Source organism: Symphalangus syndactylus, chromosome 12, assembly GCF_028878055.3.
Source record: "Symphalangus syndactylus isolate Jambi chromosome 12, NHGRI_mSymSyn1-v2.1_pri, whole genome shotgun sequence".
Classification (NCBI taxonomy): domain Eukaryota; kingdom Metazoa; phylum Chordata; class Mammalia; order Primates; family Hylobatidae; genus Symphalangus; species Symphalangus syndactylus.
The window spans coordinates 61,456,082-61,473,537 of NC_072441.2; the positions used below are offsets into that span (position 1 = coordinate 61,456,082).

General features: G+C 44.2%; 1 protein-coding gene across 5 annotated transcripts in view; it reads right to left on the reverse strand.

Annotated features, from left to right (window-relative positions):
• Positions 1–547: 547 nt before the first annotated feature.
• Positions 548–17,456, reverse strand: part of AKNAD1 (AKNA domain containing 1) — a 42,444-nt gene continuing 25,535 nt past the window's right edge. The window contains exons 12-18 of one of the 5 annotated variants that reach the window (XM_063624407.1): positions 15,301–15,392; positions 11,988–12,085; positions 8,346–8,468; positions 8,150–8,257; positions 5,350–5,431; positions 1,835–1,964; positions 548–1,090 (exon numbers count right to left, since the gene is read on the reverse strand). In XM_063624407.1, the coding sequence (XP_063480477.1) occupies positions 959–1,090; positions 1,835–1,964; positions 5,350–5,431; positions 8,150–8,257; positions 8,346–8,468; positions 11,988–12,085; positions 15,301–15,392 (765 nt within the window). In that variant the 3' untranslated portion in view covers positions 548–958. Of the gene's footprint in view, positions 1,091–1,834; positions 1,965–5,349; positions 5,432–7,895; positions 8,025–8,149; positions 8,258–8,345; positions 8,469–11,987; positions 12,086–15,300; positions 15,393–17,456 lie in introns of those variants that run through there. The other 4 variants (XM_063624408.1, XM_063624409.1, XM_063624410.1 and 1 more) reach the window with 4 other exon arrangements.

Consider the following 17,456-nt stretch of genomic DNA (forward strand, 5'->3'; position numbering starts at 1 on the left):
TACAAGTATATTGTAAGAATTTCATATAGTACAGAAAAGAAGGTAAAAACCCCTTTCTCCCCCAAAATTCCCAGTTTCCTTTACTAGAGGTTCACTTCAGATTTTTAGGTATCTTTCCTGAAAATATGTATGCCATTTAAAAAAAAATACACAAATGAAGAGCCAGGCACAGTGGTGTGTGCCTGTAGTCCCAGCCACTCAGTAGGCTAAGGTGGGAGGATTGTTTGAAGTTCAAGTCCAGCCTGGGCAACATAGCAAGACCCCAGAGGTTACAACTCTCTCTATATATGCTTAGGCATCTTGCTTCTTTCACTGACTTTTGCCGATAATCCAACCTCATTCTTTTCGGTGGCTACAAAGTATTGTCATTTATGAATCATCAGAGGGGGTAGTTAGATTAACAACCCCCTTGGGGTTGTTACCATCAGTGCTCCAGTGCCCTTCCCTGTACATATATCATGCCACATTGTGTGGCTTATATATAAAAGAAATTCCTAGTAATGGAATTGCTGCTCTGAAGGTACATGATTTGGAATTTGTGGAACTTGGTAGATATTACCAAATAGTCTTCCAAAAAGGTTACATTTCCGCCAACAGCATATGAGAGTACCAGTTTCCCTCCATCCTCACTGACACAGGGTTTCTTCAAACTTTAATCTTTTTTCAGATTAATAGATAAAAGGAAATTCATTGTTTTGATTTGTTTTATTATGAGTTAAGAAGAACATAGATTTATTTTAAAATAAATACTTGTTGGTTGCTTTTGATTTTAAGAATCAGAAGTCCTTTCTTTTTTCTTTTTCCTTTAAGTACTTTGTGTTACCCATTTCTTATGGTTTCTGTGTTTTCTCTAGAAAGTCATCTTCCTAAATTGTGTAGTAAGTAAAATACATTTTGGGGGAAGATCAAGTTTTCTTTGCACTTTTTTCTTTTGAATCCTTGGTTGCCTAGCGTTGAACTAGTATTTCAGTCGACTCCTCCACCTCTGTGCTTTAGCAAGGTCTTCTGCAATCGTTTTAATCATTTGATCTGTAGTTTCTTTCAAAATGGTTGCTGTCCTTAGGGCATGATCCAAAGCCGAGTTTAAAATCTACAGAGGAAAAGTCCACACATTTTAATTAGATAAACTAACTGCTGTTTCTGTTCTTTGGGTTCTCTCATTATTAAACATTACAAGGTGGAATTTTCGGAGTATTCCTGTTTTCCTCTTGGTCTATTTCTGTTTTTGAGGGTTGGTTTCCTAGGAGACCAGTCTGAGATGGAATATATTTGTTAGGGAAAGGGATTGAAAAAAAGACCAGCACGTGACTGATGAGCATGAATCAGAGGGTGAGGTCAGCCGCCAGCTGGGCTGTTTCCCTGCCGCAGAGAAAGAGAAAAAAAGAACAGCTCTTAGGGGCCATTGATGGGGATATGGGGGCCATAACCACTGAGAGGGTATTCAGGGATACAGCGCATGCGTATGGAAACATTTGAAAGTGGCCTGGGGATTCGAGTTAGTGATCTGAAATAGGAAACTGTTGGCAACCCTGATCACAGTGTCACTGGAACAGACCCAGTGCCTTCAACCCCCGGCCAGGGAAATCCTGTAGCTGAGGCACCACCCACAAATCACTTTCTCCAGGAAATTTCCCGTGGAACCAATTTAGAATAATACAAACCATGCGACTGCTGAGGCTGTGTGTCTTTAGCTTAGTGCTGAGCACAAAAGTATCTTAGGAGAACATTTTCTGAAGCTCTGATACTGTAATAACTTAAGAGCTGCCAGTTCTGTGGGCATCAAGATCAAACTTACGAGCTGCAAGGATTCTCGAATGATTTTCTAAGTCCTCACCTCAGATTTTGTTTCTTCAGTGCTATCAAAGTCACATAAGGATTTGCTTCCAGAAATCCTGCAGGAGTAGAAATGGGGTGAAGGTGTTGCAGGGTCTGAGCTGTAGGTCATGAAAGCCTGAAGTTTTTTTCTGGAAGACAAAAGCACATTGATACTTGTGTCAAGCGCCACCCTCAAGCACACTCCTGTTCACGTCAGCTCTGTGGTCGGTAATGGCTCTATGTGTGTGGTTTGGGTGTGGGTGGATTCGTGCACCCGCTGCCCTCGTAGCTGTCATACTCCCATGTGGCTGACCACAGCTGGGCTTCAGAAAAAGGTTGTTGCCATGACCATGCGGGTATTTTCTCCCGGAATTGATCTCCTTTTCCTCTAGTACAGAAAGAGGCAAGACTCTAAAGACATTTTTTATTCCGCTTTCATTATTTTGGGGCCAACTTTCTTTTTATTATTATTATTATTTTTTTTTTTTTTTTTTTGAGACGGAGTCTTGCTCAGTCACCCAGGCTGGAGTGCAGTGGCGCGATCTCTGCTCACTGCAAGAGATCGCCTCCCAGGTTCAGCCATTCTCCTGCCTCAGCCTCCCGAGTAGCTGAGACTACAGGCGCCCGCCACCACGCCCGGCTAATTTTTTGTGTTTTTTTTAGTAGAGATGGGGTTTCACCATGTTAGCCAGGATGGTCTCGATCTCCTGACCTCGTGATCCGCCCGCCTCCGCCTCCCAAAGTGCTGGGATTATAGGCGTGAGCCACTGCGTCCAGCCTTTTGGGGCCAACTTTCTACCTTGCATTTTTATAAAACAAATACACAAAACTGCCAATTGCAGGCACCTTGGGTTGAGTTCATTCTGGCACCAGTGACCTTTCACCCCAAGGAGGCAGAAGCAGTCAAAAAATAAAAGCAGCTCCTTTTGAAGTAAACAGGCTCCCCTTGCCTGCTACACTGTGACTGGCTCTCTCTCAGGGGTGGGCCAGAAGTCTGCACTAGGTGAGTGAGGGGTGCAGGGCCACTGGGCTGTTCAGGTTGTGCAGAGCATGGCTCTAGGGGGTTATTTGCACAGTCTGTGAAGGGCACTGCCTGGAGTTAGGCTTTTCTCAAGCACGAGCAGTGGCCCTGAGGGATGCCATGAGAACTTGCCTGTTGACAGAGCAGTCATAGAGCCACCCTCACAGCTTCCTCTGGCTTCAGGTTTCCTCTGTTAAGCATTACTTTGGTACGTAAAACACTTGTGAGCAATATCATCTCTAGAAAATATCCTTTCATCCCTCTCCCCTACCATATGAGCATCAGTTGGTTCTGCAAGTTGACACATTGGATTGATCCTCCAGGCAAGAGATGGTCCAGCATCTGGGGCCCCTAACTAATGAAATACTCTGGGCAGGGGATGGCAGAGTTGTGCAGAGTCCTCTCTCTCCCCATAGCCCATCAGTCTCCACTGTCAACAGTATAACAGCCATCGCTTGCTGAGTACTTATTATGAGCTGGGTACCATTCTAAGTGCTTTATACATATGGACTCAGTCCTCAATGAGTTTGGCACTATTACGATTCCCACCTTACATGTGGGGAAATGGAGGCACACATAGGTCAAGGAACCTGCCCAAGGACACAGAACCAAGACAAACCCAAGAAGTCGGCCAGGCATGGTGGCTCACACCTGTAATCTTAGCACTTTGGGAGGCCGAGGTGGGTGAATCACCTGAGGTCAAGAGTTGGAGACCAGCCTGGTCAACATAGCGAAACCCCCTCTCTACTAAAAATACAAAAATTAGCCCAGCATGGTGGTGGGTGCCTATAATCCCAGCTACTCAGGAGGCTGAGGCAGGAGACTCACTTGAACCTGGTGGGGCAGAGGTTGCGGTGAGCCATGATCGGACCACTTCACTCCAGCCTGGGCAAAAGAGTGAAACTCCATCTCAAAAAAAAAAAAAAAAAAAAAAAAAAAACCCAAGAAGTCTCCAAAGGCCACATTCTTAAACACTGTGCTAGACTGTGGTAGAGGGTAGTAGGTTCAGACTGAGTGGCTCTGAGTGCAGAGCCTGAATTGTTAGCCACTCTGCCGCATTATTGGTTCTGTCTCTTAAATAGCTCTTGAATGAATACACAGATTTTTCTCTTTCCATCTCCACCACCCTTGGTCAAGCTGCATCATCTCACCTGAATTATTGCACTGGCCTCTTATTTGGCCTTTGTTCTCCAATCTTAACTCCTCTAATTCATTTCCACTCCTTCAGTAGCTAGACTTATCCTTTAAAACACTAAGAAACTTTTTAAATTCCCCGATTAAAAAACTTAATTGGGTGGGCCTGCCACAGTGGCTCATGCCTGTAATCCCAGTGCTTTGGGTGACTGAAGTAGGAGGACTGCTGAGGCTAGGAATTCAAGATCAGCCTGGGAGACATAGTAAGACCCCATCTCTACCAAAAAAAAAAAAAAAAAAGTAGCTAGCTGTGGTATCACATGCCTGTACTCCCAGCTACCTAGGAAGCTGTGCCAGGAGGATCACTTGAGCCGAGGAGCTCAAGGCTGCAGTGAGCCAAGATTGCACTCCAGCCTGGGCAACAGAGCAAGACCCTGCCTCAAAAAAAAATTTTTTTTAACTTCACTGGGGGGCCAGACACTTGTAATCCCAGTGCTTTGGGTGAGCAAGGTGGGAAGATCACTTGAGGTCAGGAGTTCGAGACTAGCCTGGGCAACATAACAAGACTCTGTCTCTACAAATTTTTTTTTTTTAAAATACGCACCTATAGTCCTAGCTACTCAGGAGGCTGAGGCGGGAGGATGACTTGAGCCCAGCAGTTCAAGGCTGCAGTGAGATATGATCACCACTGCACTCCATCCTGGGTGACAGAGGGAGACCCTATCTCTAAAAATAAAAATGAATTAACAGCAAAAAAAAAAAAAAAAAAAAAAAAACCCTAATTGGCTTCCTCTTGCTCCTAAGATTCTGAAATACTTCCTGGAGCTGACAAGTCTCTGTACAGTCTGGCCCTGACAATTCCACCAACCTTCCCTCATCAGCCTCATCTTGCTCCACTGCCGCTCCCTCTTTTGGGTTCCAGCCACACCATTCCTGAACTTGCCAAGTGCCTTCTCACAACAGGAAGCTTTCCTAGACTGGAATGTTCTTCACTGCCCCCAGATCCCCTTGCTAGTTCGTTCATACTTATCCTTCGAAGCTCAGCTTCCCTGAACCCCCAAATTAGATCAATAGGACTTTGTACATCCCCTTCTTGGCACTTACAAAGACTGTGCGGCTTCTCTGCCAAAAAAGTAAGCTCTGTGAGGGCAGGGACAGTGGCTGACTTTGTCCTGTGTTCTCAGTACCTAGCACAATGACTTGGTTTATTGAATAAACAAATGAATGATTGAAGGATTAGATAGGTTTAGGTTTGAATCCTGGCTCTACTCCTAATGATCTAGGTTATCTTGGAGTAGGTAGTTAATACACTATCAAGTACACTGTATACACCCCACCAATGAGAAATGTTTTGTTAGTAATAATGAAATAATACTTACTTTCCTGGTGTGGGCTCATGTTCACCTTTAAAGGATTTTGAATTCACTCTCTGAGAACAGGTCCGTTTGGGTTTTAAAAAAGCTGAAAAATGTTAGCTATGATTAAATTCAGAGTTTCAAAAATGAGCCCCAAATGTATCATTCCTTGAACTTTTTGTATGAATGAAATATTTCATAAAATTTTAATAAATCAAAACTGGGAAACATAGACAACAAAGAACTTTTGCTGGGCACAGTGGCTCATGCCTGTAATCCCAGCACTTTGGGAGGCTGAGGTGGGAGGATTGTTTGAGGCCAGGAGTTTGCGACCAGTCTTCCCTGTCTCTACAAAAAAAAAAAAAAATTCATAAACCCCTTCCATACTAACTATAAATTTTTTGTTAAGTTAGCTGGGCATGGTGGCATGTGCCTACAGTTTTGTAGCTACTTAGGAGGCTAAGGCAGGAGGCTCGCTAGAGCCCAGAAGTTCAAGGAAGCATTGAGCTATGATCACATCACTGCCCTCCAGCCTGGGCAACAGAGCTAGACCCTGTCTCTAAAAATAAAATTTTTAATAAAGAGCTTTCTATGAAGTATTCTGAACTTAGGAAAAGAAATTCAATTTTAAAAGGATTTTTAGGCCAGGCGCAGTGGTGTTTTTAATCCCAGCACTTTGGGAGGTCAAGGTGGGCAGATCACCTGAGGTCAGGAGTTCAAGACCAGCCTGGTCAACATCATGAAACCCTGTCTGTACTAAAAATACAAAAATTAGCCGGGTGTGGTGGTGGGTGCCTGTAATCCCAGCTACTTGGGAGACTGAGGCAGGAGAGTCACTTGAACCTGGGAGGTGGAGGTTGCAGTGAGCCAAGATAGTGCCACTGCACTCCAGCCTGGGTGACAGAGCGAGACTCTGTCTCAAAAAAAAGAGAGAATTTTATTAGCAGATAGAAACCAGGAGTTTAGGTTCCCTGGGTTCTTGCTGTGTGACCTGTGCATGACATCTGACTTCTCTGGGTTTAATAACCACATCTGATAAATGGAGGAATAATATCTTCCAAGAGGTTGGACCAAATGGATTTCTGAAATCCTCTTCAATTTTAGGAGTTAAGATTCTAGGAGTAGAAATTAATGATTATGTTACAAAGACAATTCCAGAAAATAGAGTCTAAGCAGAGAAGGAAAATGTGGAAAAGTCACCATGGAAGACAAGAAGAAAGACAGATAAAGGAAAAGAGATGAGTCAGTGGCCAAGAAATCTGCCTTCTCTGTCACCAAGGCTCCCTTCTCCCCTTCCCTTTCCCTCTTCTTCTTCTCTCTGTCTTCCCCTCGTTCTCCCTCCAGGTCTCCTGTCTTATTCATTGGTGTCAAGTAGCCAGGCTTCACTCACCCTCAGGAGGGTCCCGTTGGATAAAGGACACTGGGAGAGATTGTCCCTCAGACATGTAAGGCAGGGCAGAAGCCAGAAACCAAGACTTAGTCATGCTGACCACCTAGACTTGGGCATGATGAAGAGGCACTAATGAGCTCAATCTTGATTCTTTGGTAGTCTCCAAATGTAATTTTGGATTTTACTGGAAACTCACAGTTAGAAAGCACCACAGTGTCACCTGGTGCAGTTCTAGTCCAGTGTACAGATCTACAGCTTCCAGACAAAGTCCATTGCCTTCCAGTCCACAGATGAGCTCACAACCTTCTGCCACAGCCCCCTCCATTTTCTGTCCGCTCCAACTGCTATAAGGGTCTTTGTAACCTGGAGGAAAAGCTGCCTCCTTATAACTTCTACCCCCTTAGTTAGCTAATGGAGTTCAAGATCACATTGTGGATGAATCCATTGCAGCCCTCATTCGTATACTGGCATGACAAGTGTCACAGGCTGTAGACCTCAAAACCAAGGAGATAGTGAAGAAATCTGCCCTGTGGCTTCTCTGGTCTTAGTGACTGTCACTTCAAAAGAATACATGCAATTGGAGGATGTGGCAGCTGGAGGAGGGGAAGGGAGACACAGCTGAGGTCAGTCAGGTAAATGACATTCTTAAGTCTTGGGCACTGGCCATCATGAAAGATAAGAAACATTCTCCCTGGTGCCCTCTCCCAGAGAAGGAGAGGAAGAGACCTGAAGGTATGAGGGCAAGGATGTAGCGCCTGTCAGAGAACCAGGTATAGCTGTCATTCAGGGGTAAAACTAGGAGTATTTCCTTCCCTCCTTCCTGTTCCCTTGGCACACTTTGCCCTGCTTTTAGAACTTACCCCATTTTGCTTTGAGCTTTCCTTATTTGGGTATGAGTTCCTTTCTTTCAAGAGCTTGGGAAAGAGCAGTCATGTCATTCATCTTTTTAAATATGTGTTTGTGGGGTTTTAATTTTTTTTCAAAGACAGCAAATTTTTGCCTTGGAAGTTAGCAACATGATGTCTATGGAATGTAAAAATAGTCTATTTCTCTACATGCTGACTCTTAGTAGGGACAGATGTAAAGCATTAGCCACCTCTGAATAGTAACAATAATAGTACTGATTATCCAGTAAGTCATTTATTTGTTCAGCAAACATTTATGGGTTGCTAACAACTTGCACTGGTGTAGCTCTTAATAATTTTCAAAGTCCTTGGTCACAGCGATTTCATATTTTCCAGCCCCAGCTCAGCCTCTTGCCATCCAGGTGTAGGGCTGGAGTTGGAAGTGTCAGGTGAGTGCACAAGACCTGGGCAGCAGAATGGAGAGGCCAGGGCTTCCCAGATGGAAGCAGTGGCCAGTGTCATGTGAATGTCCCATACCTGGGACATTAGGCTGTTGACATGGATGGGGTCATGCAGGAGATGTACTTACAGGGTGAAGAGTTTTTACTTTCATCTAAAGAATAGGGCTGGACAAAGGCACCTCTTTTGCTATGATTTGAGTAATTCTGTCCTGGAGTGTTGTATCTATAATGAAATTCTGGAAAGAAAAGATTAAAAATACAGTTCATTGCCTGGGAACAGTGGCTGTCCCCACTTGCCTTTCTGAGGCCCCAGGTGAATGTTACCTTTAGGTGGTTCTTTCCTGTAGGCTCTTTGGGAGGTAGGAATCTTAGTGTCACAGTCCTGACATTTGTTACTCTGCATTTCAGTGCCAGAATCAGAACAGAAGCTGTGTCCTGTATCAGAATCTGAAAAAGCCCAAGTTGCATGAATGAAGGGTAAGTGTCTTGATTATAGTCATAAAATACGGCGTGGAGAGCAGAACTATAACCGTGCAGGGTATGTGTTTGGCACCAAAGTGCTTAACGTCCCGGCACTGTCACCAAGGGGAGTTGCCAGCCTGGGGTAGCATTTGGGATTCCCTTTTGACAACTGAGAAATGTTTTGATAATTAACATTTCTTGTATGAAAATCTCAAGATGTAGCATACATATTTAGGCTTAGTAAAGGTCTGCTGAATGAATGGATCTGCGGCAATTTGGCCCACTGAAATATCAGACAACCTTGGATTTGTATTTGTTTTTCCATAGTTGGCCTGATACATCCACATTCTTTCTCTCAGACCCTGCTGTGGCCAAGAGCTTGTATTTTGTCATCCAGGCAATTGGAAAGATGGGTTTCTTCTATGTGACATTCATAAGCCTATAAGGGAACCTGAATCATGACTTTGCTCTCTTAGCCTCAGAGAAGCTAGTAGCAGACAGCACATGTATTTGGTGCAGGTATAGAACCTGTCTGGCAGGCTGTGGACAGAGCAGCACTCCAGGTAAGGCCAGAGTATGAAAGCCTGGGGCCAGGCGGGTGAGCATGTCAGGACTGGATGTCCAAGCAACACCTCGCTGCAGGACAGATGCTGCAGTGACAAAGCCTCTTCCAATGCTTCTTGCCTTACTGAACTCATGGTTAGACTCATTTTTAACATTATCTTTCAAAGTATGTTAAAGTGAAGTCATCCCTGGCTGACATCTTGACTTTAACATGTTATACAATATATAGTAACTTCACTGTATAATAACAAATCCATTTCATATTAGCAAATGGAATGAGTTTGAAGGCCCAGGGTTGCAGCCTGGCTCTGCTACTTATTAGCTATGATGGTTGAAAATATGTTCACAAATTCTTTAACGTGCTATTTTTATTTTTTTGAGCCAAGGTTTCATTCTGTTGCTCCCAGGCTGAAATGCAGTGGCTCAATCATAAGCCTCAACCTTCTGTGTTTTTTTGTTTTGTTTTGTTTTTATGTTTAAATCTTGGGTCCCTATGTTGTCCAGCCTGGTCTTGAACTCCTGGGCTCAAGCAATCCTGGTTCAGCCTCCCAAAGTGCTGGGATTATAGACATAAGCCACCACACCCAACTGACACTCTTTAAAAGGTAGAGCCTAATTCCTCTCTCCTTGAGCATAGGCTGGGTTTAGTGACTCACTTCTAACAAATAAAATAAAGTGGTAGTGATGGCATATAACTTCCAAAACTAGGCCATGAAAGACACTGAAGCTTCCATCTCGGTATTTCTCTCTTGGATCACTTGCTCTGGGGGAAGCTGGCTGCCATGTCATAATGACACTCAAGCAGCCTATTGGAGAGGCGCACATGTTGGGGAACTGAGACCTCCTGCCAGTGCTCATGTGAGTGAGCCATCTTGGAAGCAGATCTTCCAGCCCCAGTCAAGCCCTCAGATGACGGCGTCCTTGGCTGACATCTTGACCAAACCTCATGAGAGACCCTGAGCCTGAACCACCCAGCTAAAGTGCTCCCAAATTCCTGACCCACAGAAACTCTAAGATGATAAATGTTTGTTGTTTTGAGCCTTAAGTTCTGGGATACTTTGTTACACAGCTATAGATAACTAATACACTCACACTCACTCTTTGGTCCTGTCAAGTCACTTAATTTCTCTGAGCCTCTAGTTCCGTATCTATAAAATAAAGATAATCATTCCTGCATTACAGGGATGTTGTGAGAGTTATGTGATATACACTGGCAACAGTTTTCAAACTTTTGATTCCAGAACCCTTTTACACTCTTAAAATTGAGGACCCTAAACAGCCTTTGTTTCTGTGGTTTTAATCTACCATAAAATGATAATATATACCATTTTATATACCTGAGGTGAAAATCCTCCCTCACTGGAGAACAGCTATCATTCAACATTCAGTCCACTGCAGATGGATTGGTAGAGAAGTACTAATGTATAGATTACTAGTCATTTTTTGCTGTGTGAATCATTTAGATTTCCCAAAACTGAGCAGTTCCAAGGTGCTTTTTTTTAGAATTTTAAACTGAGATGTTTAAAAGACAATTTTATTTATTATGGCATTTAAAAAGTAATAAATCCATTTCATATTAACAAAATAGCAGTTTTTAATGAAAATAACTATTTTCAAAAAATTTAGTGAGAAGAGTGGCATCATTTTATGTTTTGGCAAATATCTTGAATATCCGGCTTAATAAAAGGCAACTGGATTCCATAGCTGCATCTCCGTCAGTTGCCTGCAATACTAGCATTGCACAGCTATATGGCTGGTAAAGGGAGGACCTGGTGGCCCCCCGAAAGGGTTTCAGGAAACCCCAGGGACCCTCCGATTACACCTGGAAAATCCCTACTTTGTTATACCATCTGGCATAATACGTCTTCAGTCAATGAACCCTATTATTATTTGGAAATGTGTCATCTACAGAGAAGCCAGTGCAGAACTGAGTGTGACATAACAGAAGGCAGAGTTGGAGGCACAGCTCTGGGCCACAGGCAGTGCGGATGTAAGAAAGCCTGGGTAGCTCTCTAGTGCAGCTTCCTGTTACTTAAGCTGGGGAGACAAGCTGGGTAGGTAGGTTAGGCTCAGAGGTGATTTTTAAGCTGAGAAGCTGCGTGAGCAGAGGCCTCCAGCCCCACCTCTTCTCCCAGGGCAGTTCTGCTAGATGTTTCTCTCCTTAAACTATCTTTGAAGAAAGGATCTTATGACTAAAAGCCATTGAATTGCGTGTACTGGGGCACCTCCCAGCTCCAACTGTCTTTGCTTCAATGAAATGCATATATCCAAGGCAGCAGCAACTCTCACACAGTCAGTAGCCTTACCAGGTACAGTTATGGGTCATGTGGGAAGGATGAGGATGGACAGACTGAAAGACATCTTGTGACTGAGTCCATGGAGTACTTCATTTTCAGCTAGAAACAGGTGTTCGTGCTTTACTCTACCTAACCACGTCTTATTGAAAGTGATTCTTTTTTTCTTTTCTTTTTTTTTTTTTTTTTTTTTTTTTTTTGAAACAGGGTCCTACTCTGTCACCCAGGCTGGAGTACAGTAGCATGATCATGGCTCACTGCAGCCTCAACCTCCCGGACTCAAGTAATCTTCCCACCTTAGTCTCCCAAATAGCTGGGACTACAGGCATGAGCCACCACACCTGGCTAATTTTTGTATTTTTTTGTACCGATGGAATTTCACCATGTTGGCCAGGCTGGTCTTGAACTCCTGAGCTCAAGTGATCCACCAGCCTCAGCCTCCCAAAGTGCTGGAATTACCGGCATGAGCCCCCATGCCCAGCCTATTAATTCTTTACATTTTACAAAGAAATAAATACAACATGCAACATCCTAGTGTAGGGAAATGCTCTTGGAGTGGCAGATGGCAAGCTGGTGCCCACCATGAGCAGAACCCATGGGGAAGGACGCTGGAGACTGAGCACCCAGCCCAAGCCCATCAACTTACTGGGAGTTGAATCTGAGTGTGGTGCCTTTTCATGAAGGACAATTGAAAATCTTCCACAGTTGATCCTTCTGTGGCCCTTTTTCTCCACTTTTTGCTTCCTAAAAAAAAGATGCATAAGATCCTGTAAACTCTTAGTGCATTTCCAATAGAGATAGGGAAAGTTTTGGTAAAGGTGAAATGTTAAATTTTGTTATATCAGAGCCTGGAACAGTGTAGGAGGGGCTTGTCATCCTCCACACAGAGCTCTCCTCTGCCTGCCTGTTTGAGAGCTTTTCTACAAGAAATTGCACCCTGGCACAATTTGGCCTGATAAGAAAATGTATACAAGACATGAAAAATAAATGTTTTGTTCTGCGGAGGTTAATATCTAATCATCACATACACATTTACAAAACACATTTGAAGTATGGAATTATAAAATTTGGAGTTTTCCTCATGCATCAAAATCCGTGGTGGCTCATGCCTGTAATCCCAGCACTTTGGGAGGCCAAGGAGGACGGATGGCTTGAGACTAGGAGTTCAAGACCAGCCAGGGCAACATGGCAAAACCTCATCTCAAAAACAAACAAACAGTTCCTACCAGGGGAAGAAACTATGCTATACGTCAGTAATGGGTCACGTAGCTTTGGCCCTGGAAGTACAAGCTGATTACATCCAACAACTCCAGCAAAGTGGGCTTTGTCAGGTGTCTGTGGGACTAAAGGCTCTGGGAGCATGTGGAGGTGATTTTAGTTGCACATGGCCACCAGGTGGCGTCAGAAAGAAGCAACTGCAATGGACATTCTTCAGGAGCCTTCCTGTGGCCCACCTGCAGCTTCCTCCCTCCTCCTCAGAAATCCCAACTCCTCCAAAGGAATTCGAATTAATAACAGTTCTGAACAAAGCTCTTGCTCAGCTCCTGGGATACAGACGTAGCCCCCAGGGAAAGTTGTTCATTCTTAGTATGGAAGGCACCATGCCCGAGACATCCTGGCATGAATGAGGCAGATTGCCTAGGGCTAGGGTTTGAGCCCAAGGCATTGCTGGGCAAACACATGCTTGCTGCACTGTGCCCTGGCCTGCTGTTGGCGGAGAAGGGATGGGGCTGCGGGTTCGTGGGGCTGGAGCTGAGAAGCCAGGCCCTTTCCCTCCTCTTGGAAAAACATGCTGTCCTCCTGAGTCACATATTTTCTCACACCTCATTTTCTGTCTCCACCCTTCTCCTGTGGGGCATTTGAACATCTGCTCTCCAAAGTGGGAAACTTGGATCTCACTCAAGTGTGTGCAGTCCAACACAGGACTTTTTCTGCTTTTAAACTCCTTTGTGTACTCAAATCTTCTGGCCAAACATAATTCCACTGGAGAAGACAGTTTTTCAACAGGACAAAGCAGCTAAAGTACACACTTAAATCCAAAGTTTTGCATCAGAAATTACATAAAGGGATAAGCATATTTTACATTTTATACATATATAATTTATCCACTTATATATAAACAATTTACAAATATGCTGAAAACAATATGTACCTCAGCAAGCTTCATAAAGGACGAGTCCCATCAGAGAGAGATTTAATCTTCTAACAGAAAGAGTATATAGCCCTCCCTTCAATAATTCCTCAGGGATTATGTAGGTTACCAAGATTTTAATTCATAAGTCATGTGTATCTCCTCATCACTCCCCAGCAGTGGATTCACTGTGAGATTTGATTTTACACTTGGTTGTGCTTGTTTTTCCAGTTTGTCGATCATAAAAAAGTATTATTTAGTCTGTAACATTGGTCCCTGTCTTGGTACTTAATGTACTTCTGTACGGTCTAGACTAGGAATTTAGAAGAGAGAAATTTAGTACCTTGAATGCTTAATAAAAATGTTTTTTAAATGTCAAAATACTTTCATTATACTTAGTAAAACCTTTAAAAATCCAAAATTAGACTTTAATTCAATAAATAAAAATGGTAGGCCTGGGATGACTCAGTGAGTAAGCTTCATGAGTGCCCCTTGGATTAAAGGGCAGCTCAAAGCTGATGACTGACATGGTGGTTCAATGACCCACACACGATGACACATGACCATTTTTAGCACAAGCTTCATGCAGTTTCTTTTTTCAGGGGTGGACACTCATTAGAACTCTTAAGGCAGGTGCGCATTCCTGCAATGGAATGCTTTCTAACAGGAAGCCTCAGTCTTTCAGACCCTGTCATCTGCTTCTATTAGAGTCCATTACGTACATATAATAGTGGTTGCTAAACACCTGCTGCCTCCCTGACTCTTGACCTTCCAAGGTCAATGAGCCAAACTTTGGCCGGAGTCCACAGTGATCTTAGAGGTAACATCTCTCACTACCTGAAAGAAGCTTCAAATAAATGATACTGAGTCGACATGGATTAATAGTTGCACCAATGGGTGTTTCAAAAACAAAGGATTTCTCCTGAGGATTTTACATGATTTACAGCTTGTTAGCTCTGGAAGATTTCGTCCTTAGGAATGGGAAGAAGTCAGCTCTGAGAAGAGGGATGAGGCTTGTTCCTGGGACTGGGGGGCTCAGATGAAACTCAACAGAGAAGACTTTTGCTAATCATAAGGAGAGAGTAGGGATGGTGGGAGCTGTTTGTTATACAGGATAAGAATCCCCCATGTGGGCAATGTCCAAAAGCCTACAGGACCACCCTCCGTGGGCTGTAACCATGATTCTTAACCAAGGGGGCTTATCGGAATCACCTGGGGAGATTTAAAAGCAATATTCCGGCCGGGCGCGGTGGCTCACGCCTGTAATCCCAGCACTTTGGGAGGCAGAGGCAGGCGGATCACGAGGTCAGGAGATCGAGACCATCCTGGCTAACACAGTGAAACCCCGTCTCTACTAAAAATACAAAAAATTAGCCGGGCGTGGTGGCGGGCACCTGTAGTCCCAGCTACTCGGGAGGCTGAGGCAGGAGAATGGCGTGAACCCGGGAGGCGGAGCTTGCAGTGAGCCAAGATTGCGCCACTGCACTCCAGCCTGGGCCACAGAGTGAGACTCCGTTAAAAAAAAAAAAAAAAAAGCAATATTCCTACCAGAGCCCCACCGCTGGCGATGCTGAGACAGTAGGTGGGGTGGAGGCATGTGCATGATAGTAAAATCTCCCATGGTGATTTTGATGTTCTCCCCAGTTGAGGACCACTGCTAGAGGATCTGTAGGGTGCGAGGGAGGCTGGGCTCTGTGCCCAGGCCTGAGATCTGTGACTCTATAACTCAGCCAGTGGCCTCAGTTAGTTGCCGCCCACTCTCGCTGGAGTTACTATGCCAGGACTGACTCCAACCCACCCTGGGAATGTAGCCGCAAGAAGCCCTCACCATTCAAGGATCCTGCGACAGAAGGCACAGCTCGAACTGGGTGCCGTCGTCTCTGCACAATCCTGCCTTCCTGGAGTGCCCTTGGGGTCCTCCTGCGCCACAAAGCACATAGATGGAGATATGATAGAGGATGTGACTCACGCCGCGGCTGCACGCGCACAGCCCAGCAAGCAGCTGAGGTCCGGCTGAACTTGACATGTCAGGCGGAGACAGAGACTCACCAAACCTCTCCTCCATATGGGGAAACGGAGGTGCAGGGGGACAGGAGGAAAAGAAGTAAAAGCCCATCCTTAGTTCTGATGTGTCACTCAGTCGGGGCTGCGCCTCTAATGGCCTGGGCTGAAGAATGGAAGTTTCCACCCTGGTTTGCTTCTTTCCTCCTCTAAACAGATTTTAAAATCTGGTGTACAGATGACAGAATACTTTCCCCTCTGTATCTTTCCCTTAGTTTCAAATTACTCCAAGCTTCACCAGAGAATGAACAGATTTAGAAACATAATTTTTAGATCTATTAATCTGACCGCTGGCTTCTAAAAGCCTTTCCAAATAAGCATATTCAACTATGAATTAAAACAGGGTTTAGGGACTGTCTGGTGGCCTAAATGATTGGTTATATGTCCCTCTTTAACACAAAACAATTACTCCACTGACCTGTGAGGGCTGATACCACCCACTGTGTATTTTTGACTATGGTCTTACCCTTTATGTAAATAAAAAATAAATGTACTTTTCCCATCATTATAAACAATGGCAGAAGCATCATTGCACACCTAGCTTTTTCCACATCTTGGATTACTTCCTGAGGAAAATGTCTGGGCCAAAGGTTGCGAACATGTTTGTGTGATGACCTATATTGCCAAATTACTTTCCACAAAAGTCGTACACGTTTCACAGCCACCAACAATGTGGACGGCTCAGTTTCACCACACCTTCCTCTGCATCACGAATTATCACTTGAAAATGTTTCTGTTAATTGAAGGGGGGGTGTCACCTTTTGTGTTAATTTGCATTTCCTCTGTGACTAAAGGAAATAAGTCTGTTCCTATATGCTGATTTATTGGTTGTATTTCTTACCTGTGACTTTTTTTTTTTTTTTTTTGAGACAGAGTCTCACTCTGTTGCCCAGGCTGGAGTGCAGTGGCCCAATTCAGCTCACTGCAACCTCCGCCTCCCAGGTTCAAGCAATTCTCCTGGCTCAGCCTCCCGAGTAGCTGGGATTACAGGCGCCCACCACTACTCCCAGCTAATTTTTTGTATTTTTAGTAGAGACAGTTTCACCATGTTGGCCAGGCTAGTCTCAAGCTCCTGACCTCATCATTTGCCCGCCTCGGCCTCCCAAAGTACTGGGATTACAGGCATAAGCCACTGCACCCGGCCTTACTTGTGACTTTAGCTCATGTCCTTTGTCCATTAATTTTCTTGGAGGGTTTCAGCGTTTTCCTGTTACCATTTGTTAGTTGTTCATGATGTACCAGGTGCTTCCCTTATAGTCTCTTTAATACTTCCAACCATCCTGGCACATTGTCTCCATTTTACTGGTGAGTAATCTGAGGCTCGGAGGATTTAAGCAACTTGGCAAGGTTGCATCATGAGTAAGTGGGAGAGCTGGGATTTGAACTTTTACCTATCTAACTGGTATGCTGTGTTGTTTTTTGTTTTTTGTTTTTGTTTTTTTTTTTTTTTGAGATGGAGTTTCTCTGTGTTGCCCAGGCTGGAGTGCAGTGGTGCAATCTTGGCTCACTGCAACCTCCGCCTCCCTCCCAGTTTCAAGCAATTCTCCCACTTCAGCCTCCCTTCCAAGTAGCTGGGACTACAGGCACACACCACCACACCCAGCTAATTTTTGTATGTCTTAGTAGAGACAGGGTTTCACCATGTTGGTCAGGCTGGTCTCGAACTCCTGACCTCAAGTGATCCACCCGCCTTGGCCTACCAAAGTGCTGGGATTACAGGGGTGAGCCACCGCACCCGGCCAGTATGCTTGTGTTCTTAACCACAGTTCTGCTCCTTGGGGAATTTGTCACAGCATTTGATATAATGAAGTTCTCAACAATGAACATTATCTGCTCTTAATATTTTCTCAGTTGTCTATCTGTTTTTTTTAATTGACGGTGGTTTCAGTTTTGTAAACAACTTAAAATATCAATATTGTCAAG